Raw genomic sequence first — 24,712 nt, forward strand, 5'->3', positions numbered from 1 at the left:
CCAACCTACTACTAACGCAAGTGTTCCACCGAATAGATCTAGTCGGGCGTCTGACAAAATGTTATATCAGAATGCATGAGTTTGATATTTCTTACGAATATAGGAAAACCTTTAAGGTGTAGTTGTTTGTAGATTTCATAGCAGGAATGACTCCAGGTGCAGCGAAACTAGCTCATACTTGGGTAGTATTTACATATGGGTCATCTAATAGTTGTGGAAGTGTAGTTGGACTCGTTAGAGAAAACAAAGTCGGCCTGATGATTGAGGTATATATGCATTTCGATTTCCTGACCACCAATAACCAAGTCAAGTATAAAGCAATTATCATCGGCCTAACATTGGTCGCTGAGATGGGAGCATATAGTATCATGTTGAACACGCGTTCCAGCTAGTAGTCTTACAATTAAAGGGAAAAAGTCAAACCAAAGAGTCTTTGTTGCAACTCTATGTCATCTTGGCCAGAGAAAAGTTTGCAAAGTTCAAAATGTTTGATATATCGCACATCACAAGATAGTAGAACACCCCAGCATACGTCTTGTATGAATTTTTCCATTACCATATCATCTGACGTAAACCATTCCTTCATCCAAGAAACTTTGAAAAGATCCAACATAGAAAAGTCAGGAGTTAAGATAATGGCAATAAACGATAATGCATGACCATCGTGGATAGCCCCTATTGCAATATATATCGAGTAGAGAGTACTGGCTACTAGCCTAGCTCATGTCACCCTCCTAAAGAGAATATAATAAGTTCTTATTCCTTGATTGAAAATACCTATACTGAAAGGGATTGTCAACCCCTTTGTTCAAATGTATGGGAAAAGATTAAGCCGTTTACGCGTCGAGATACATGAAGGAATAAAAGGGCATCACATGGATGCTCGAGCACTGGCTAAGAATGTCCTCAAAGTTGGCTTATTAAAATTAACTTTTATTTTTATTTTTTATAACTTGATTACCCATTCACCTTTCTTAATTTTAAAATATCGAATTTATTATAATTATTATTTGTTTTAAATAAAAATTAAATAAAAATGTTCAAAATTATAATTATTTTAAAATAATTAAATATTTAATTTAATTATTAATTTTTATTGCTACTAAAATAAATATTAAAAAAAAAAATACAATTTATACGAGTGGGGTGGATGCGAGCGTGAGGTCGAAAAAATTTGTTCCGTTGAAGTGAAGAGCGAGGTTAAATTGTTAACCCTAACTGGATCTAATATAGAAAAGAGGAGATGATTAAACGTATTTCCTTCCTGTTAAGTTACCATGCCTAACAACTAGGCTATGTATCTATAATATTAACATCTTAGCGTAATTTTACTTTACTTTTTTCATGTGAATTTAAAACCAAACAAAAATTACAGAAATTAAAATATTTTTTATATAAATCAACTATAAATTTTAATAATCTCTTTCAATAATTGTAGAACACGTGAAGAACGCATTGTCGTACTAATCAGATGACAAAGACGTCAAAAATCAAAATGTGTTGGTAATAGTACGTCATCATGACCAAGTGCACAACTAGTATGAGGTATGAATATGTTTGTCATACTATTTTGTGTTGTTTATATTTCTTCTGTACAAATTTTATTTTAAATTTTACTTAACATTTTATTAATCTAACATGAGTTGTATACATTTAAAGAGAATATTCAGAGTAGTTCTAAAAGTTTTTTTTTTTTTTTGAACAGAGTTCTAAAAGTTAATAAGTTAAAAATTAAATTTTTGTTGTCATCTCCATTCTAGGCTTCCATGATGCTCCCTTAATTTCTCTCTCGTCTGTCCGTTCATTTCTTATCCTAGTTTTTTCTTTATTTTCCTTTTTCCCAATGCTTTTAATTCTGGTAGTGACATATATATATATATATATATATATATATATATATATATATATATATATATATATATATATATATATATATATATATATATATATATATATATATATAGAATGAGCTACCGAAAAGAAGATGCATTTTTTTTCGGTAGCCCGTTCCTTAAAAACTCCACAGTTAATCGTGCTTGACTTGGAGCAATTCTGGGATGGGTGACCTTCTGGGAAGTTTTCTGGAAAGCGTGCAAGTGAGGTCAAAGCATGCTGAAAAGACCCGTGTTGGTTGATGGGGTAAGTCGATCATCCAGAAAGCATTCTAGGGCGTTACAAATGGTATCAGAGCCAGACCTCTTCCAGTACGATGTGGTTTGAGGACGAACCATACGGAAGCTGGTGGGCATGTAACACCCGAGGCCGAAGAAGGCGAGGGGTGGTTGCACCGCATGTAACACCTGAGGCCAAAAAGGGATATGGTGGTCGCCACATTGGAATGAGAGGAATCCTGAGGCTATGCAGGTATGCGGCTGCATGGTTGAAGGAACAAGATGCATCTTCTTTTCGGTAGCACGTTTCATAAGAACTCCACAGTTAAGCGTGCTTGACTTGGAGCAATTCTAGGATGGGTGACTCTGGGAAGTTTCCCCTCCACAGTTAAGCGTGCTTGACTTGGAGCAATTCTAGGATGGGTGACTCTGGGAAGTTTCCCAGAAAGCATGCGAGTGAGGAAAAATCATGCTGAAAAGACCCGTGTTGGTTTGTGGGGTAAGACGATCATCCCGAAAGCAGTCTAGGGCGTTACAGCAGACACACATATCATTAAACCCACATCTATATCCATTAAAAAACAGATATTTAAATATCTGTGCATATCCATTAAGTTATCCGCCTCATATTCGTGACAGATTTTATACACAGATATCCACGAGTACGATTTTTTTACCACACCTTATTAAAATAGTAGCACATTACGCATTGTATTTATTTTAAATGTATTTATCTTTTCAACTTTTTCAACTAATGATGATGAATGAACAAATTTAGAAAAAAAATAACTTTTTGTTAAAACACACAATCACGCAATTAGTAAACTATAAAGTATGTCGAGAAAGAGGTAGTGAGAAAAGAGACAATTAGAGAGAGAGAGAGAGATAATTGAGGGTGAGAATGGTTATTTTAATTAACCAATGGTGAGGATGCCTCCAAGATATTTTACAAGTGTTACAAAATGATTGAGACCTAAAACACGCCAACAAAATATAAGAACCAAAACTCGGGGCTTTAGCCGGTTAACGCAAATGGCTAAACGGTTAGAGCTGACAAAAGTAAAATATTCACAATCAGGTGTAACCGGTTAATGCGTTTGGTTAACCGGTTAACATGACTCCAAAAGTGCTTTTTCCTTGTCCAAAAGTGCTTTTCTTCCAGCTGTAACTGGTTAAACCCCCGTGTTAACCGTTACAACACTTGAATTACAATGTTTCTTTTAACACATCACCTTAATTTAAGTGCTCCAAATTCTCCATGCCCATGCTCATCTTCAACCTCTTGAACACATCATTTGTGACTCCCTTACTCAATAAATCATATAACACGGTTCTCACTTCTATAATATCCTAATCTTAACTTGCCTTCACTAACAAGCTCCCTCAAGTAGTGAAAACTTATCTCAATGTGCTTTACCCTCCCATGTGCGATTCGATTCTTATCAATGTTAATAGCTGAAACATTACCAACCAAGAGTGTGACAACCTCACCCTCATTGCTGCCCAACTCTTTCAATTGATTCATTAGCCACACAGCTTGTCACGCACATATATAACAAAGAGACAATATACCCGGCCTGACAAGACGAGAGTGAAACTGTAAATTCCTTCTTCAAACACCATGAGATTGGTGTTCTAGTGAACTTAAATATGTATCCAGTTGTAGACTTTCAATCATCTATATCTATGCACGAATTGAAATTGGTAAAACCAAGCAAATTGCATTTTTTGTCGGTATCCTCCGTGAGAACGAAAATTCTGCAGCCAATAGACCCTTTTACGTATCTTAGGATTCTTTTGATTGCTTCTAAGTGAGACACCTTCAGTCTTTCCATGATTCTCCTCGCAATAGCGACAATAAATACCAAACTTGGCCATATATTGCATAAGTAACGTAATAATCCAATCAACCTTCTATATTGAGTTGAGTATACGTTCTGCTCCTCTTCATTCTTGGACAACTGCAACCTTGGTTCAGCTGGTGTAATGGTAGTATTACAATGCTCCATATCACACTTCTTCAATATCTCAAGAGCATGTCTCGTTTGGGGCATAAGCAGTCCCCTTTTGGACTTGTAGAACTCTATGCCAAGGATGTATGTCATAATACCAAGGTCACTCATCTCAAATTCTTTCATAAGTTCACTCTTGAACTTAGAAATACTCTTTTTTTTGCTGCCTGTGATCAACAAATCGTCTATGTATAGACAAAGAATAATCACACTTTCACTAGTATTCGTCTTCACATAAACTCCATGCCCGAACATACAATTCTTGAAGCCAACTTCAATTAGGAAACCATCTATCCTCTTATTCCAAGCTCTCGGAGCTTGCTTCAAACTATATAACTCTTTTCTCAACTTGTATAATCTTCCATCTTGGTTTTTCACAACAAAACCAGGGGGTTGTTCTACATACGCTTCTTCTTCAGGCGAATCGTTTAAAAAAACGAACTTCACATCCATTTGATAGATGGACCAATTATTTCTATTCGCAATACAAACAACTAGCCTTATGGTTTCGATCATAGCAACTAGTGCAAATACCTCATCAAATTCTATACTTTCTCTTCGCAAAAATCCCTTTGCAACTAATTGAGTCTTATACTTGATAATTTCACCTTTGGGATTTGCCTTCATCTTATAAACTTATCTTACACCAGTTGACTTATTTCCTTCCAGAAGATCAAATAACTCCCAAGTACTATTTTCTCAATCGATTCCAGCTCCTCCTTCATAGCACAAATCTATTTTGGATCACTTAAGGCCTCTTCCGTCTTAACGGGTTCAGATTCGACCATAAGTGCAAAATAGACAAAATCACCATGATAATTGATTTTGTTGTTGTGGAATATCTCACAATCTTGGAGTATTTGAGGTAAACATATTTTCCTGGTTGGTCATTTCACATTTTCATCTATTATGGCTTTGACACGTTGGGTTTCTCCACTTTCTGTTTCTTTAGAATTTGGAAAGTCGAAGCTGTAACCAGTTAATGGTTTCCTATAACCGGTTAACTTCTGCATGTAATCGGTTAACGACTTTCCATAACCCGTTACAAGTTGTTCCACTTGCTTCAATTCATTGACCAAAATGTCCTTGTTGATCACAGTCCCCCTATTTTCAACATCAAACAGATTGTAACCTCCAGTAGGGTGATAACCTACATGCTTGTGATTGTTCTACGGGATTTTGCATTAATGATTAATCGCCACGAGAGGTAACCATTATATCACTAATCTTGTCCATTTGTAAGAATAAACTTAAGGGAAATTTTATTTTCCGCTATATTTTATATCATGATTTCCCTTCGCTTCTAAATTGTCGAAGGAAAGTTTGAACCCAATTCTTAAAAAAATACATTAATGAGTGACAACACGAATCCATCAATATGAATGCACAATCATTTACCAAACTCTAAATGGGAGAATTTCCAATCAAAATATTAGCCTACATCTTGGTTGGAATTCGTCATCCGAAGTTCCTCATTGAAGACATAGGTTGTACGGAAAGACATTTTGTTCCACTCACAGGTACTAGTGTGCATCAACTTGGAGCTCAAGAGACCGTTGTCCCCTCTTTACCATTTCCTGCACAAAGTCAACAAGTAAACAATTATGGCCATGAGTTCTAAGATGCAATTGAGACTCAATCCATGACTTAACCTCATCATCACTCGGTTCTTGACCATAGTGACACTTAAAGGATTTAATTTAAATGCGAGCCTCCTGATCATTTTTATTACTCCCCTACCATCTCTGGTTTGGAATTGAGATTTCAAGGAAGGAAAATCTAACACAAACTTACTTTGTATCAATTCTAAAGTTTTAAATTCCTCCTCACTGTCCATGTTCATTTCAAGGTCTTTTACATCCTGAACACCTTGTGACTCTTTAGAAATTCCACAAGAGTTTCCCACAAACTCAAAACCATCACTAATTACTATGAAATATATATATATATATATATATATATATATATATATATATATATATATTTCAGGGTTGATCGCCTTTGTTCGCGAAGAAGTATCACTTATAGCACCCCTACTAGACAACTCTATGAAGGTAATGTTTGGGCTCCCTGTGTTACCTTAAGAAAATTGTAGAGTTTGAGTAAAAAACGATGACAAGATCACCACCCAGGAAGGTCGCACGAGTGTAGAATTTTTTTTGGAAGAATCAATAGAAGATCATTTGCAAAATAGAAATTAGAGGGAGGACTAGAGATACAAAACTTTCATGCAAAGGAGAAAAAGAGAAACTACTGAAATACCGCACATTTTAAAGATAATTAGGAAGTATAACTCTACAACTAGGAATCAACACAACACATAAAAGAGTAATCAACCGATCTAGGTTAACCTCAGTCTTATAATAATTGAGTGCACACGAGTGCTATAGCGGAGTCTTCATTCCTCTATGATAGGCGCCTACAGTCAGGTGGGACAAGTTACACTGTAAAATATTTTAATTGCAAGACAAGCATTTAATGTGCATATTTTTGAGATCACCTTCTCAAACTTTACATGACTTTATCCTCATCCTTAGTATATAGGTTTGCTCGGAAACCTCGAAACAACATAGGATATTGGTCTAGATGCGGTCTCAATATTTCTATCACAATCCTACATCCATGCACGTTAGCAAGAACTTAGTGTGCAACTATTTCCGACTGGCCAAACGGCCTAACGATTCACACCGTTGTATTCAAGACTTGGGGACATCTAGACTTTCAACAGGAGAAAACACACCAGAGTAAATCCAGTTGCTCGTTTTAAGCTATTAGATCTAATATAACGGACTCCCGTATTCCACCCTATGCCTACTGAGAGCGGTTTCAACCGTCAACCATATATAAATTTAGTTTCACGTCATAACTAGTTAAATTTTATTCACTCTTGCAAGCTACCTCTATGACCTCACTGACTTGTGGGTTTGAGTACTAACTTTGTAGACACACCTTGCTCAGTTGTACGCAAGACTCACACTTCCATACCGAAATTTTTTTACAGCAATTTCTGTTATCACATCACAAATCTTTTGTTCCACAACGAAACTAAATAAGTTTTAATTGATTAAAGAGTTGCAAAAATATATTTTTTCAAACAGAAAATATATTATGCATAAATAAGAGGGACATTTAAATGTCTCAAAAATTACATATAACAGAACAAGCTAGATAGTAGGAATTAAAAAGCCTCATATGAACCAACTACTAAAAGAGAAGACTTCATTAAAAATCAATGCACCACAGAAAAAAAAAAACTAATTAGATCTCATCAATAAGAGGAACATTCCGTCCCAAGAACCAAGGTCAAAAATTTAAAATCACCATTGACTCAACTAATAGGGTTTTGAAATCATGCAAAGAAAGAACAAGAGTACTAGTAGGTCACAACCTACCAAAATATCATTTTGCATCCATTGTAGTGAGTGTTATAAAAAGAATTTCATGTGATGCAAGATTTCCCTATAGCTATGAGCATTTGGCTAAATGTGGTCAATATAGCATGAAGACAAGATTTTTTCGAGTGTTATCTATAGAGTTGGATTTAAATTATATCGTTTGAGATTACAAAATTAAACTCTTATCACTAAACAATATATTTCCACGGTAAAAGAAAAAGTGTATTTAAAGACAATGAAGTCACAACTTTTCAGTTCAATATTTTAATTTTTAAAAATAATTAATTATATTAAATTTAATAATAAAAATAATGTATATCATATAAATATTTAAAGAATTAAATTGATTGAAAGTAAAAGTAGTGAAATAATTATATGAATTATTTAATTAAATGAAAACATTGTTGAACAATTAACAAATAATAAACATCATACATTAATAATTTTTTGTTGATATTTTAAAGTCAAAAAATAATTTAAGACAAATAATATTTAAAACAATACACTTATAAAGACACATACTATAGTAATATTTTTTTTAATTAAATTATAAGTACAGTGGTACCTCAAAATTTTTTGTTATGTTGATGATGTATTTTTGATGGTGTGAGTCTGTTTCTTATCTCATTATTTCTGACATTTACTTCCAATTTTTTAATATATTATGTTTCTATTAAATTTTTTTCTCTCTATATAAGCAACCCTCTCGGTTCATTCATTTCTCAAATCCCACAGTTCTTGTCTTCCTTTGAGTGTGTCTAAGTATAGTGCTAAAAATGGCAGGAATTCATGGGAGAATAGTCTTGTTCATGTTTCTTGCAACATTCATGTGGTTTAATGCCCAAAATGCATTTGTGAGTTGTGCTTTAACATCTCAATTACAAAGCAAAATTGCTAAAATCAACCAAGAGGGTCCTTATTTGGGTTTAATCATACCTAACTCTTTTGAACTTAACCCTCTTCTTCAAAATCCAGGCTATACCGCTAGTGACGAAATCATAGATTTTGCAGGTAACAACTAATTTATAATAACTACCATCAACAGCAAATTAATAATTATGGAAAAAATATATATTTTGATTCTCCTAATATATATTTTTAATGGCTAATAATGAAGGAAGGAGATTTCGTTTTGGATCCATTGGGGACAAACCTGTTGTATTGGTCATGACTGGATTGAGTGTGGTAAGATTTCATAATTATTAATTAATAACTAATTATTATTATAACTTATTATTACTTAATTAGTCTAATATTTTTGTATTAATGTATAAAATGTAGATAAATGCAGCAATAACAACACAGCTTCTGCTAAGCTTTTTCAATATAGATGGAGTTGTTCATTATGGTATTGCTGGAAATGCAAACCCTTCATTGCATATTGGAGATGTTGCTATTCCTCGTTACTGGTCTCATTTGGCACTTTGGAGCTGGCAGGTACTATACAGGGCAATAATTCTATATATTCTATAAAAAAAAACTGAATTTATTTTATAATTTATTTAAATTATTACTGTTTTCTATAATATTATTATTTCTTAATTATTTTATTTTTCTATAATATTATTATTTAGTAATTATTTTATTTTTCTAATATAATAAAATTGTGTAAAAATTTAAAAAGGAGAAATAAAAACCGAAGGAGTATTATCTTCTTTTGGGTTTTCTATTTGTCCATACAAAACTCACGTGTTATATTTATATAATAATATTATATTAATGTGTAAATTCATATACAGTGAAATATGATACGGAATATCATAAAGTAAAATAATATAGACCAGACAAAAATGATTCGTACATTCTTACTAAGACATGGACAACAGCTAACAACTAACAAGTCATTACAACCAAAACGTGTTGTTTTTAAGAATTGAAGAATAAATTTTTTTCCTCAATGTTCTGAAATTTACACAAAAACGGAAAAAATGCTAAAATAAAATCACATTGCATATATGAGATTGATTTGAGAAATAAAAAAGAACTGGTGATTTGAAAAAAATATTAAAGAAAAAGAATCAAGCAGTTTATTTGACCTACTATCAGATCTCCTATTAGAGCTTTCTAAAAAAAAAAAGATCTCCTATTAGACAGAGATGAGTATTAATTTTACAGATTTGGACACAGAGACATAAATATTTGTTTTGTGAAGACACTATATTAATTTTCTAGATTTGTAATTTAAATGATTAATTTAAATACTTTTATTTAAATAAGTCTTAAATAACATGTTAAATATCAATATATAAGGACCAATTAAAATTATTTACTATAAAAATTATTTACTTAACATTTTTTTTAAAGGTGCTAAAGTGTTTACTATAAATACATTAATACATTTATTGTTGCTTAAAAAATACTCATTTTATTTTTAATAATTTTTTATATGTTACTTAATATAAGATGATTTATAAATTTTTTAATATATTTATTTTATATTTTATTAAAATATATCTCTTATTAATACCCTTAACTTTTTTAAAAAAAATGAAAAATAAAATAAAAATATCTATGAATAAGAAATATTTTAAGAAAGTTAGTTACACTTAAATTATAATGCCTCTCCTCTAAATATATGACACTTAACAAAATAATAAAAATTAAGAAAGTAATTATAGATTAACAAATTATATATTTAATCAACTCTGAACAATGAATGCAGAGATATGGACAAGGGGCTGCTGATACATTGCCCTTAGAAAACAATGGAGACTATACAAGGGAGATAGGGTTCATCAAATTTTCAGATTTCACTTCAAACATAAGTGCTGCCGACAGTGTCACAGTTGATAACCATCTCAACAATCTTTGGTATCAACCAGAAGAGATTTTTCCAGTTGATGGCATTCCTGAAGAAAGACAACATGCTTTTTGGGTTCCAGTTGATCCCACCTATTACCTTATTGCTAAAAAACTCGAGGTAAAACAATTTCTGTGTTGAACCAGTCTATACAGAATTAAGTTCTGATATGGCCCCTCGCAAATGGACAGTGAAATTGATCCCTTATTATGATTGTTGGAATGTATTTTTCAGGAACTGAAGCTAGAGTCATGCATTGATTCCGACACATGCTTGACAACAACACCCAAGGTTGTGCTAGTGGACAGAGGAACAAGTTCAGGATTCTACCTAGACAATGCAGCATACAGAACCTTCATCTTCAACAAGTTTAACGTTAGTCCAGTTGACATGGAAAGTGCATCAGTGGCTCTTATATGCTTGCAGCAAAGGGTTCCCTTCATTGCTATTAGGGCTCTTTCTGATTTGGCCGGAGGAGGCACCGCGGAGTCGAACGAGGCTGATACTTTCTCGCCACTCGCCGCCACTAACTCTGTTGCCGTGGTCATTGAGTTTGTGAAGCTCTTGTCAGGCCACTCTAAGTGGTAATCTTGTTATGTGATGTTTTCAATATTCCTTAAGAAGTGCAGTTATGCACAAGTAGGCAACAACTTTGTTCTTGGTTTGGTTGTCCGGAATATAATAAAGCATATATGAATGCATTAATCTAAATCTGCAAGAGTTTACATTTGATTTTGAAAACTCATTTTAAGATGGAGAAATGTTTGCTATTCATAAGGTAAAATTAACATAAAGCTTACAATTGAAAAGATGGTGAGATGAGAAGTGAATAATTAAAAACAACCTTGAGATGAATAGATTGAAAGTCTTAGATTTGAGTTTTTGACTGCATCATATATTGATTGAATTCAAGTTGTAGACTTCTTTGATTCTTGAACTCTAAGTCATGTTATGGTACAAAATCAGATATTATCATAATATAATCATGTAACAATCAAATTATAAAAGTTGGTACCCTTAAATTTTACTTGGGTACATCTATCCTTAGTGTTAATTAATTTAACATTTTAATTAAAAAAATAATAATATTAAGAAATGATGTGACATTGAATATCTTAATTTGATTGGAGAAAGGTATCAGTACCCAACCAAATTCAAGGGTACCGGAGTGTGTGCATACTAGTCAACCTAAATAATCACAAAATTTGATTTTTCACCGATCATTACTACAAATTAGTGGGAAACTCGTGCGTCCGCACGAATTCTGGTGTGGACCACTGATATATCATCAATTTATCATGAAAATTCAAATAAATAATTTGTAAAAAACATTTATTGTTAAGAAAAACTATTAAACACATAATTTGTAAAAAAAATTGTGACAAATATTTTTTTTTAGGATTCATAGAGTTGTAATAATAAAATAATTTATAAAGTTTATTAAATGAGACAAATAAATATTCAAAATTAAAATTAGTTAAAAATCAATAGATACATAATTTTACATAAAAGGCCAAAAAGAGAATGATATAAAAGAATTAAGTTTAATGTTTCATTTATTAAAATTTGGACTACGGTTTAAAATATTTAAAAAAATAAAAAGTTAGTAGTATAACTAATAAGTTTTACTTTTATTTTTTTAATTGCACAAAAATGTTAAAACCCGTGTGTTCGCACGAATATTGGTATGATTACCCGTGCGTTCACACGGTACTAGTGAGTTACCCGTGCGTTTATACGGTATTTGTGTGTTACCCGTGCGTTCACAAGGGTACTGACGTGATATGCACACTTTTGTCAAATAAATTTATTTTATCAAAAGAGTTGATTATTTTTAAAAGAAAAAAATATTTATAAACCTTATTAAAATTGTTTTATCAATTTTTTATATTTGTTTGCTTAAAAAAATTTATCATAAATTAAAAATAATTTTAAAATGATTTAAAAATTATTCATTTTTCTTACGTTTGAGAGAGTACTCTTGCACCTTCTAAGGTGGTTGTCTTTATATGATAACTTTTTTGAGATATAATCCTCACTTCAGCCAATGTGTTCAAGCCTCGGCTTAGTTCAGATAAACTTGTCATCACTTGCTCTTTTTGTCTAGGTGCTCCTGAGATGATGACTCATATTTTTGTTTACCTACGAGGTGATGGCCAACTTATGGTATATAATTTTAGATGGCTTGGTTTGGTTTTTGGATTTACCTAGTAATATTTCTTTGGCTTTAAAGGCTATTAGATTATTATATAGTAGGTGTTAAGCTAAATCTAATTTGATTTTGTTTAACATGTCGTAGCTTGGCTCATCTGAAAATTCTAAAATGATTTTAAAATTTATCATAAATTAAAAATAATTTCAAAATAATTTAAAAATTATTCATTTTTCTTACGTTTGAGAGAGTCGTACACCTTCTAAGGTGGTTGTCTTTATATGATAACTTTTTTGAGATATAATCCTCACTTAAGCCAATGTGTTCAAGCCTCGGCTTAGTTCAGATAAACTTGTCATCACTTGCTCTTTTTGTCTAGGTGCTCCTGAGATGATGACTCATATTTTTGTTACCTATGAGGTGATGGCCAACTTATGGTATATAATTTTAGATGGCTTAGTTTGGTTTTTGGATTTACCTAGTAATCTTTCTTTGGCTTTAAAGGCTATTAGATTATTATATAGTAGGTGTTGAGCTAAATCTAATTTGATTTTGTTTAACATGTCGTAGCTTGGCTCATCTGAAAATTCTAAAATGATTATATCTTTTTAGGAATAACGGTAAATAAGGGTTTTTTTTTAATAAATTCATCTTCCCTTACTTGAAGTGGTATCTTGCCAAGGTGCCTCAGTACTCTTGTTCCTATTTTGAGTGACAAGAAGACCCCATCATTTGAATGAGTTTTTAGTTGCAAGCAATTTTTGTCCCATTCTCTAATGGTGGTGGTTTGGTTGAGTTTGTTTCTGGTTCTCTTTTGAGCTGATTATGAGCTTTCTCTCTTGATAACGCAAATATTTTGGTTTCTTATTTTTTTAGTAGGTGATTATGTTGTTTTGTGTTTTTGTTTTCTTTTCAAGTAATTAGTTAAGGTATGGATACCATTGATTCCAAAAATGTTGTTATTATTTAGAAAAGAGAAAGTGACATGTTGCTCATCAGAGCTTATTATAGTAAGGCTTAAATGATTGGAATAAAGACACCATATGTTGAGGGAGCATGTTTTGTCTAGTGTTGGTTGAAAAAATCTTCATTCCTATGTTAATGTTATGAAGCCAGTTATGAGAGATGTTTCTTAAGCACATCCAAGGATAAACAATGATAAAAAAATCTGATTTATAGACTTTAAGGATTTTTTTAAAGCCAATCTTGTTGGAAAGTTGGAAAGACCCCCCAACATTACAAAAATTCTTTTTTTTAGTTGAGTGAACCAAAACTTAACCTAGTGACACACTTTAACTTTTCATCTCATGCTTTGTTTTTTTTTTTTTTTTAATTTAAGGTGACTTTTTGAAAAGGTTCATCTAGGTTCAGGGTAACTTGGAAATAATCTGGAAGGTTGGTGTCGTTCTCTATGGGACTAATATGTAGGTTAGGGTCTAAGCCTGCAAAAGTTGGCCCATGAGGTTTGGAGGAAATCCATGTCCTTATTAACTATAGAGGGAGTTATAGGTAGAGGCTTTAAAGGATGACTAAAAGAGAGTATAGTATTAGTGTATCCTCTTGGTTGTCCAACTGGGTTGCATCAACAAATTCGGAGCTTGAGCAAACTATATCATATTCTTGAATGAGGCTATAAGGATTAAGACCTGTGACTTCCACAGGGTTTTTGGTGGTTCGTTATTTGGAAATGTCATTGTTTACTTCAACATCATCAACAATAATCTTGAAACTGATTGGATGTTTCATTTCAAGGACTAATTGTAGGAGTTTGGACATGTGTAGTGTTTTTTTTAAGTTGTGTCTGTCTGTTTATTGTTTTTTCTCACAACTGGGTAGGTTGGTTTGTTCTGGTAAAGGTCTACAAATTTTCTATCAATTGCATTATCTTTCTGCACACTGATTATATGTGCATATACAGTTACAATAGGTGCAATAGTCACCATATTTTAATAATTAAGACTCTATGAATTGTTGGCTTCCTTAGGCCAGTGTCCACAAATAATCTAACATAATGACCAAATTCCTTGTCAAATTTTGGCTTGTTTGTGAATTAATCAATACATATAGGCGTGCTTACATAACTTCCTAAGGAAAAAAAATTTGGACGCCAATATTCTTGCGCAAGGTCAAATATCTTAATCCAAACCTCTGTTGAAGAGTAAGGTTGAACATTTAGGTTGAAATATTTTATCATCACAAAAAACTTTAAGAGGTCGGGGTTCAGATTCCACAAACTAATTGATTTGACTTGCTGTGAGTCTTCTAGGGTTGAGGAATTGAACTCGTAGACCCCTTTCCCAAGTGATGTAATCCCTCATTTGCCAAGAGTTTCGCTAAAGCAGTTTTAACTTGTTTTGCGGGACCCCAACCTTATGAGGGGTCGTTCCCTTAGGAAAGATTATTCTAGTGTATAGATTGAGTTTACATGTATCAAGGCATGTAAGATATTTATTTTCGATATTATAATAGCAATCATGTCTCTCTTGATGACTGATTTTAGAAATTGTGATGATGATATGTCGCATAATTAAAGGGTAGCAATGGAATAGATAAATGATTTTTTAATTATATACAACTATTGTTTGAAAAGGTATATAGAATATTGTTTTAATTTCTACAGTGATAAATAATTTGTAAAGAAAAAAAATAATATTTAATATTGTTAACCCACATTTTGTGAGTTAATACATGCCTTTGTAGTTATTAGTTTAGTTTATATTCTGTTATTTGCTAAAATTTCCTGCAATTTTAACGTCTTAGTCAAAATAGTGTGGAGAAAAATAGATGCTCCCGTTTTAGTTTAATTTGTGTTATGTGTATGCAGAGGTTAGCAGAGTCAAACTGAGGCAAGACTAAACTAGTCTGCTGATGGAGTATGAGGTGAAGGAACTTAGATCTTGGGAAGATATTATATGAACTGCTAGCTAGTGAGGATAACGTGGAAGGAAATACTAAATGGAGGGAAAGACTTGGTGGTGCTGAAAATAAGAAAGAAAATTTTCAAATTCAATGATAAGAGTGGTAGCACTAGAAGACAAAAGTTAGTACAATAGTATGCTGATCCTGCAGAGAGCGTCACTTGCACCTGCTCTGACTGTCTGCCACATTACACCTTGTCTCCCACTGTTGTCTGCCTGGTACGAAGATTCCTTAAACCTATGCTGAAGAATTAGTTGTTGCGTGAGCTTGATGTAATTTCATGAACATAAACCCATGATCCAATGCTATATAAAAACCCTAATCCTTGGTCTACTAATAGAGTTGGATTGAACATTGAAAAGTGTTCAGCAAATTCCAAAATACCATTACAACAATCAAAGTTCGTGAATAGCAGAAGTGTGAAAGAGTTTCTCCCATGAACCAAGTCTGTACTGGTTGATGACCATTGGTGCGACTGGAGTTTTCTCTTGAAGATTAACAGACTCAAGTCTCACTCCAAGGTTCCTCTTAGGTTTATATCTTTTATTCATTTTATTGTCTTAAGATGTTTCCTTTGATAACCATGTATGTAGCTTGTACTTAGGTCACTATGAGCTAAACCTTTTATAGTTGAGCAATGTAATATCAATATTAAGTTGTGTTTATGTTATATGATTGTGTGGTTAGTGCTTACTTTACCATGTGTTTACAATATCTAAAAACGCGTTTCTTTGATTGATCAACTTAGAAATAGGTAACACCTTGTTGTTGTGAGAGATCCAACAACAAGTGTATTTCATGAGTAAAAATGGTTGAAAGAGTAGGATAGAGATATTCACTTGACCTAGTTTGCTTAGAGATAAGAAACTGTAACCATTAAGGATAATCAGAACATTTAACAGACGTATATTAAGGTTACAAGTGGAGCTTAGAGATTTGTTTTCCTTGTCCTCTTATACATGTTTTTGAATGATGTAGAAATACACCACCAGACCCTTCCGACCTTACACTTCACGACACCACACATCATAAACACATAACTACACTAAAGATATTAATGGATCAAAGCTCAACTCTATTACTCTTAATACTTTTACGCCACGTTTCTCTATAGTTTAGTATTATTCTAAGTGAAAGCTGAAATCAAATCATCACCTATTATTATTTTCTCTACTCTTTCTTAATTTGAAAGAATACAAAAGTAATATCTAAGGAGTAACAATTCATGTGGGTACCATATTCTTATATTTATTACTTGCTATAATTAATAACATGTATACTTGCATGTGACACCATTGAAAATCGATCAAATATTTTAAAATTTTAAGTGATTAATAATTATTATAATTGATATTTTAAAATAAAATATTACTTTAATCTATTAAATGAAAGGTTTCTATCAAAGTAATAAAGATCATCTAATATTCTTTTTTTTTTTTTTTTAAAAGGCATCTAATACCATTCAAAGGTTCGTATTAAGTAAAATATCTTTAAACTCACATTTAAATATTAATTGTGTGTCTCTCCTTCATGGATTACTCTTCTTTTTATTCTCTATATAAACCAAACCATTTGGGTCATACATATTACTCAACTCCCACATTTCTTATCTTCCCAAGTGTAGGTCAAAAATGGCAGCTACTAATGGGAGAATAGTCTTGTTCATGTTGCTTGCAACATTTATGTGGTTTAATGTCCAAAATTCATTAGTGAGTTGTGCTTTAACACCAAAATTACAAAACAAAATAGCTAAACTCAACAAAGAGGGTCCTTATTTGGGTTTAGTCATACCAAATTCTTTTGAACTTAACCCTCTTCTTCAAAATCCAGGCTATACTCCTAACACCACCATAGATTTTTCGGGTAATAATTTTTTTTAATAAGCAATTTACACCTAACAATATTTAAATTTGAGATATATGAACAATTATTTTATTTATTTTTGGTAAAAATCTATTAGTAATTTATATTTTAAATTTGCTTAATACCTTTATTTATGGCTATTGACAAAGGAAGGAGATTTCGTTTTGGATACATCAGTGACAAACCTGTTATATTAGTCATGACTGGATTGAGTGTGGTATGGTTTCACTTTTTAAATTAATTAAAGTTTATATATAATTAATTATTTAATTAGTCTAATATTTTTGTATTAATGTATGAAATGTAGATAAATGCAGCAATAACAACACAGCTTCTGTTAAGCTTTTTTAATATAGATGGAGTTGTTCATTATGGTATTGCTGGAAATGCAAATCCTTCCTTGCATATTGGAGATGTTGCTATTCCTAATTATTGGGCTCATTTGGGACTTTGGAGTTGGCAGGTATATTATATTAGAAAATATTTCTATATATAATAAAAATAATTTCTTCAAAAATTAAAAATAATAAAATGTAAAAAGTTTTAAAACAACTATAATTGAACTAAATAGTTTTAATAGTAACTAGCCGTCTACCCGTGCGATGCACGGATAGATTTTATTGATTTATTATGTATAAATATTATAATTTAAATTAGTATATAAAATATTTAAATTATATAATTTTTTATATTTAATAATTTTGATAATATAAAATTAGTAACAACTTAATACTTTAAATTTTAATAAAACATTAATGTATAATTTTAACTTAATTAAAAGCAATCAAGAAATGTAAGACAATGCTATAGCAAATAAAACATAACATTAAAATATATTATGATCGTGAATTAGTACTACTGAGTGTCACTTTAGAGGAGTTAAATTGTTCATCAGAAACAACTTTTGAAGAGCTAAGGGTACTACCTGTTCAAACACACCAAACAACACATTAGAATACATATATGAAACAAATTAAAATAAAACTATATACAAAAGAGTAAAAGAAATAAATCACAGAAGATTTATTTTTAGAAAGCAAGAGCAACAAAGTCATAATGCGGTAGTGGAAGAAGAGTGTATATCGTGTTTCATGGATTGGTATTCTTTTTGTAAAAAAAAGAAAGTGAAAGATAGAAAGTTGGAAATAGTGTGGTTAGCGACCGTGTGGATTATTTGGTTAAGTAGGAATGGGATTTGCTTTCGCAACGAGGTTTGGAATATTAAATCTTTGGTTTGGAAGTGGTCTTTTATAGGAGAAATTACTCATCTCGTTTGTAGCTTTTACGCATTTAACAAAGATCCTTTGTTATTTCTATCGTAATTCTAATTGGTCTGTAATTTCTTCTTGTTGGTGGATTTTTCCCGTTTTGCGTGTAATCAGATTTTGAGAATATTTAGTAAAAAACAAAGTCATATTTCATTTTGCATGTGTGAAATTAGAAACTTTAATTTCCAACAAATATGAATATTTGAAAAGCTTTCAAACTCAAAGATGTAAGTTCCATGAAACATCACACTAACTCAAAATGTGCAAGGTTAAGCCATAGTATGGTGATCCAAAATAAAATAAATTTTTAATTAATTATTTTTCTTATTTATTTAATTTATTATTTATCATAAATTTCTGAGGACCTTAAGATCCACGTTTTGGTTTATTTTATTTAATTAATTTCTTATATTATTTTTTAATTTAATTAGTTATATAAATTGATTTAATGGATGATTTTATTTTAATTAATTAATATTTATTATTAATTATAAATTTGTAAAAGTTAAAATACCAATATTAACCTTAAAACTTAGTTATATAAATTGATTTAGTGAATGATTTTATTTTAATTAATTAATATTTATTATTAATTATAAATTTGTAGAAGTTAAAATACCAATATTAACCTTAAAACTTTTGGAGGGAAAGATTAAAAATTAATGGGAGAAGTTATAGGATTATAATTTAGTATATGATATAATACACTAGACAAAAATGTTTCTCACCTATATATATATATATATATATATATATATATATATATATATATATATATATATATATATATATATATATATATATATATATATATATATATATATATATATATATATATATATATAATTGACTAATTATGATATTTGATTGATTTTAATTTTTTTAAAGTTAAATATGTCCATCTATCAATTTTACTAATTTTTTTGATAGGTTAGATTTTATATAACTCATCCTTTTTATTTAATAAAATGTCTTTATTAAAATAAAATTAGTCAAATGTTGAAAAACTTGTTACGTTCAAAAATTTGAAATTAGCTTATTATATATATTTTGATTTTTCTAGTTGACAAATCATACCTTTGAATCTTCATAGGTGACCAAATATGCACTTTGATGATTGCCAATATTTGTAGTTAAGTTAATTAAAAATAACAAAAGTAAAATCAATATAGAAAGTGCAATCAAATATCATAATATCATAATTAAATATTTGATTAATTTTTTTTAGAATTGCATTTGGCAGAATTAATTCATGGTTTGATTTATTTATATAAAAGTGAGTTGAACTATAAATTTCAGTGTAAAAATCACTCAAAATCAATTCTGAAAATAGAAGCTACAAATTCTACCTTCCATTAAATACAATCAATTCTAAAAGAGAATCAATTTCACTTTTAATAAAACAAACCCCTCAAAATCACCTAAAATTAATTTTACACCACTAAAATTGAATCGGAAACTTTCAGAATGCAATCCAAATATCCTAATAATTTTAATTTTATATTGTTTTTAGTTAATTAACTTTGAATGGTATCATTATTTTATTTCAAACAATGAGGTGATACTTCTTAGATGATAAGAGCAAGATTTTAGGTGTTTTAAAACATTTTTGAGTCATTCTATATATAGATTCTTGACTAAGTCATTTATTAATATAATGCAGAGATTTGGACAAGGTGCTAACGATACGTTACCATTAGAAAACAATGGAGACTACACAAGAGACGTCGGATTCATCAAATTTTCAGACTTCACCTCAAACATAAGTGCTGCCGACAGTGTCACAGTTGATAACCATCTCAACAGCCTTTGGTATCAACCAGAAGAGATTTTTCCCATTGATGGCATTCCTGAACAAAGGCAACATGCTCTTTGGGTTCCAGTTAATGCCAAGTATTACCGTATTGCCAAAAAACTTGAGGTAAAAACGGCCTAGTTTCCATAAACAAATGGTTTTAAAAAACGGTCTAGCTGCCGCGAAAATGATAATGACAAAATGGTATTAATATATATATATATATATATATATATATATATATATATATATATATATATATATATATATCAATTCGGTTATTTATCATTTTTATATTAAAGAATAAATTGTGGGTAATTTACAGTGCGACGACTGTAATCTCAAGACCGTAAGAAAATGAGGCCTAAATTTTACCAACTCAACTACAATTATATAGTTGACTAATGTGTCATTATATATTTTTATAACTAAATAAAAAAATATTGAGACCTTTTTTAAAACCAAAATTTTTAGGTCTAAAGCACTAAACTTAGTGGCTTAGCCCTTGAGCCGGCCCGGCCTGTAATTAGTGTTCCTACACCTGTAGGGACCGAGCGGTTGCCACAGTTTTTTAAAACCCTAATATGCTTGTTTATTTTAATATATTATTTCAGAAAATGAAGCTAGAGGCGTGCATAGATTCAGACACATGTTTGACAACAATACCAAAGGTTGTACTTGTGGAGAGAGGAACAAGTGCAGGATTCTTCCTAGACAATGCAGCATACAGAACATTTATTCACAGTAAATTTAACGTGAGTCCAGTGGACATGGAAAGTGCATCAGTTGCTATTATATGCTTGCAGCAAAGGATTCCTTTCATTGCTATTAGGGCTCTTTCTGATTTAGCCGGCGGTGGCACAGCGGAGTCGAACGAGGCTGATACCTTCTCGCCGCTTGCCGCCACTAACTCCGTTGCTGTTGTCATTGAGTTTGTGAAGCAATTGTCTCACCATTTCTAAGTGGTGAGGTGATCAGTTTTGTGATGTTTTCAATAATTCGTTATTAGTGCAATGATGCACAGCAACATTGTTCTTTGTTTGGTTGTCCAGAACTAATGTAATAAAGCATAATTAAATAAATGTATTGATCTAAATCAGCAAGTATTGACATTTCTTAAACATGAACGTGCCTTACAAAAATATCTTATGGTTCCATCAGAGTTGATTAAAGATCGTGACTACATAAAGTTTGAATGATGACTTGATAAGGGGAGAAAAAAACATAAACTTGTGGAAATATTTTGCTTAGAGTGACCAAGACAACGATAAAAAAAATGAAAATGAAAGACATTTTTGTCGTATTAGAGAAATCGTAGTGATCAAATTGTACCTATTACTAGGGGTGAGAATCTGGCCGGTCGCTAGGCTCAGGGCAGATAACAAAAATGGACCCTTAAAAAAAGTGAATAATTAATTAAAAAATTTAGTTATAAATAATATTAATGTTGTTAATTTTTTTTAATATATTATTTTAAAATAATTTAATAATTTATCTTTTTATAAAAAACTATAAATAATTATTAGTAGTAATTACAAAAAGATAATTAATTGTTTTGTGACACTTTGATAAACCGTCAATTTTTTTTTGCAATTGATATAAAAGAAAAAAGTTGAATTAATTAAAATTTTACAAAATCTTATAAAGATTGTGTTAGGTTAGACTAACTTAAATCAAATTGTTTTAAACTTATAAATTTAATTTATTATTTATATATTTATAAGAATTAGTTAAAAATAACATTAATATCCAAAATTTTAGATATATTATTATAAAATATAATTAACAATTTTTTTTTATAAAACATGAGCAAACCACTAATAATTATATATAATAAAATTTAGATTAAAGAAATAAAATTAGAAAAGTTAATAAAAACAATATTATATATATATATATAGTAAAAAGTACTAGCAGTTAACAATGAAATTATTTAGTTTAATCGGTAATATATGCAGAACTACTTTTGGCATTTTATCAAAGTAGCTAATTAAAAATATTAGTTCAATTGGTAAGTTGAATCCAGTTTAGGCATTTTATTAAAATAGCTGGTTAAAAACATTAAAACTCATTGCAAGATTCGAACCTACCACGTCAACTATGATACCGAACTTTATTACAGCTGCATCATAAAGACAACACGCAATAGTAATTAAAAGTAAAATATATGTAATAATTTATCATTACAATTCATAAAACCCACATTAAAATATTTGAGGCCACTATTTTATTTTAGGCCCTGGGCTATGGGCCTGCTTGCCCTAGTCCAGGGCCGGCTCTGTAGAATAGATAAGGTGAGAATATACATCTTTAAAACTAAAAGTTATTTAATGTTGTATTAAATAAATCATTAAATAAATATTTGCATTCAAATAAAAAATATTTTAATCAATTTATAAATGACAAACATTTTTCCCGTAAGTACATTTATATAATTATTGTCATATTTGGATCAATAACTCATTTTCTTCCCGTGTGATTTTATATACTTGGATAAGTTATATAAAAATGATAATCTAATTTTAGCTGATGTATTATATTTTTAAATAGAAAAAACAAAAATATTATGTAAAAAGGAATAGTAACATAAATAATTGTATCATGTATTTCTATATATTATAAATGACAAATATTTGTTATGTTTTCTTGTGATTTTTTTTGTACAATTATATCAAATATACTTGTTAATAATAAAAATATTTCAAATTTATGTCTAAAATTGCCAATTTAAATTTGTGTTTGAAACAAGTCTCGTCATACTTAAATATCTCAACCAATATTTGTGATTTATTTCTACCATTGAACACAGCTTATTACTAAATGATGATGAATCACACCTTCATCTTAAATAATGCTAGCCAACAGTTTCTTTAAAGATTTGGTGGGAAATGATTCGGATAAGCATAGAAATTCAAGGTGTACAGAAGGAAAAAAACTCAGTTTTGTATGCTCTCACCACCACAAACCAGAATCTCGGTCAAGTTACTGAAGCGGTCAAGAGTCAAGCTACCGAAGCCAACAACTATATGTCGGGAAAGATGCGATTTAATTGCAGTAACAAGCCTGAAACTGCAGCAAACATAGACAATGCTTCTGAGACCTATAAGAACAAAATTCCAGTTAACAAAATTTCCATGAAGAATCAAGCCCGCCACAAAACACCGACAAAAAGCATCCTGGTGGAGGAAAGGAATCAGAACACTGAGGAAAGCAATATTCTGGGCAACAGTGTGAAGAAGAGGTCTAGAACAAAGGGCACAAATACTAATGGTCTGAAGCTCGGCTTGGTAAAAAACACAAACAAAGATACTGAAACTGCATAGCCTGCGGGGTAAACAAAAATAGTACTTGCTGGCTGGAAATGACATAACCATGCAATTTAATCATGATTCTGATGTCACTATGGTAATGGCGGACGCTGATTTTTGTTAATTTGTAATTCCTTGTGTCGAGGCAGGTTGTTACTCGAACACAAGGTGTGTCGAAGTGTGTAACAGTTTGTTAGTTTTAAATTTAGATAGATTTGATTTAGATTTAAAATAGATTAGATTTGATTTAGTTCCAAAATAGGTATTTTGGCCTTTTATAGTTTTGGGCTTTGGCTTAGGGAGAAGGCTAACCTAAATCTATAAATAGGGAGTAACCCTCATTATTTGTAATCAAGTCATTATCTTGTATTCACAGAAATTGCAGTTGCAAGTGAATAACAGAATTTCCACAGTAGTATAACAGAATTTCCACAGTAGTTTGTGGGCAGAGAGAAGCTCTGCAGAAAATACTTTCTCCTTCTCCTTTTAATATTTCCGCAAACCCTAATCCTATTTTTCTTCATTGTCATCTTTAACGATAAGGAATTACTCAAAGGTTTGAGAGTCTAATTCCAACATCAATTGTTAGCGCAACATTATAATTCCGGGACATTCCTTGAGCAACACACCTTTGTGGGAGAGACACCACTTCTCCACCTAAAACCTTAAGGTGATAGGTGAGTGGGTTCTCCCACTTATATATGCTCAAGTCACCACACACATTTTCAATGTGGGACTATGATCCACACTCACACTTGATTCTCAACACTCCCCCTCAAGTGTGAGTTTACACAATGCTCCCCCTCATGTGGAAGCTTCTCTTCCACATACACTTGTATCCGTTGACATCCACACTCACACTTGATTCTCAACACTCCCCCTCAAGTGTGAGTTTACACAATGCTCCCCCTCATGTGGAAGCTTCTCTTCCACATACACTTGTATCCGTTGACTTCAACTACAAGTTTTAGCCGATCCCTTTTTCTCGAACCAAAGGCTCATGATACCATTGTTAGCGCAACATTATAATTCCGGGACATTCCTTTGAGCAACACACCTTTGTGGGAGAGACACCACTTCTCCACCTAA

General features: G+C 31.1%; 2 protein-coding genes across 2 annotated transcripts; both read left to right on the plus strand.

The window, feature by feature from the left end:
• The first annotated feature begins 8,222 nt into the window (after positions 1–8,222).
• Positions 8,223–11,029, plus strand: LOC131654756 (bark storage protein A-like). The gene is made up of 5 exons (XM_058924692.1): positions 8,223–8,529; positions 8,636–8,703; positions 8,800–8,955; positions 10,181–10,438; positions 10,553–11,029. Exons 1-5 carry the CDS (start codon positions 8,295–8,297, stop codon positions 10,904–10,906), a joined length of 1,071 nt encoding a protein of 356 aa, XP_058780675.1. The 5' UTR covers positions 8,223–8,294; the 3' UTR covers positions 10,907–11,029.
• Positions 11,030–17,020: 5,991 nt separating this feature from the next.
• Positions 17,021–21,378, plus strand: LOC131654757 (bark storage protein A-like). Its single transcript, XM_058924693.1, has 5 exons — positions 17,021–17,252; positions 17,402–17,469; positions 17,560–17,715; positions 20,184–20,441; positions 20,930–21,378. The coding sequence occupies exons 1-5, from the start codon at positions 17,021–17,023 to the stop codon at positions 21,275–21,277; spliced, it is 1,062 nt and encodes a 353-aa protein (XP_058780676.1). The 3' UTR covers positions 21,278–21,378.
• The last annotated feature ends 3,334 nt before the right edge of the window (positions 21,379–24,712 follow it).

Source organism: Vicia villosa, linkage group LG3, assembly GCF_029867415.1.
Source record: "Vicia villosa cultivar HV-30 ecotype Madison, WI linkage group LG3, Vvil1.0, whole genome shotgun sequence".
In the NCBI taxonomy this organism is placed as follows: Eukaryota; Viridiplantae; Streptophyta; class Magnoliopsida; order Fabales; family Fabaceae; genus Vicia; species Vicia villosa.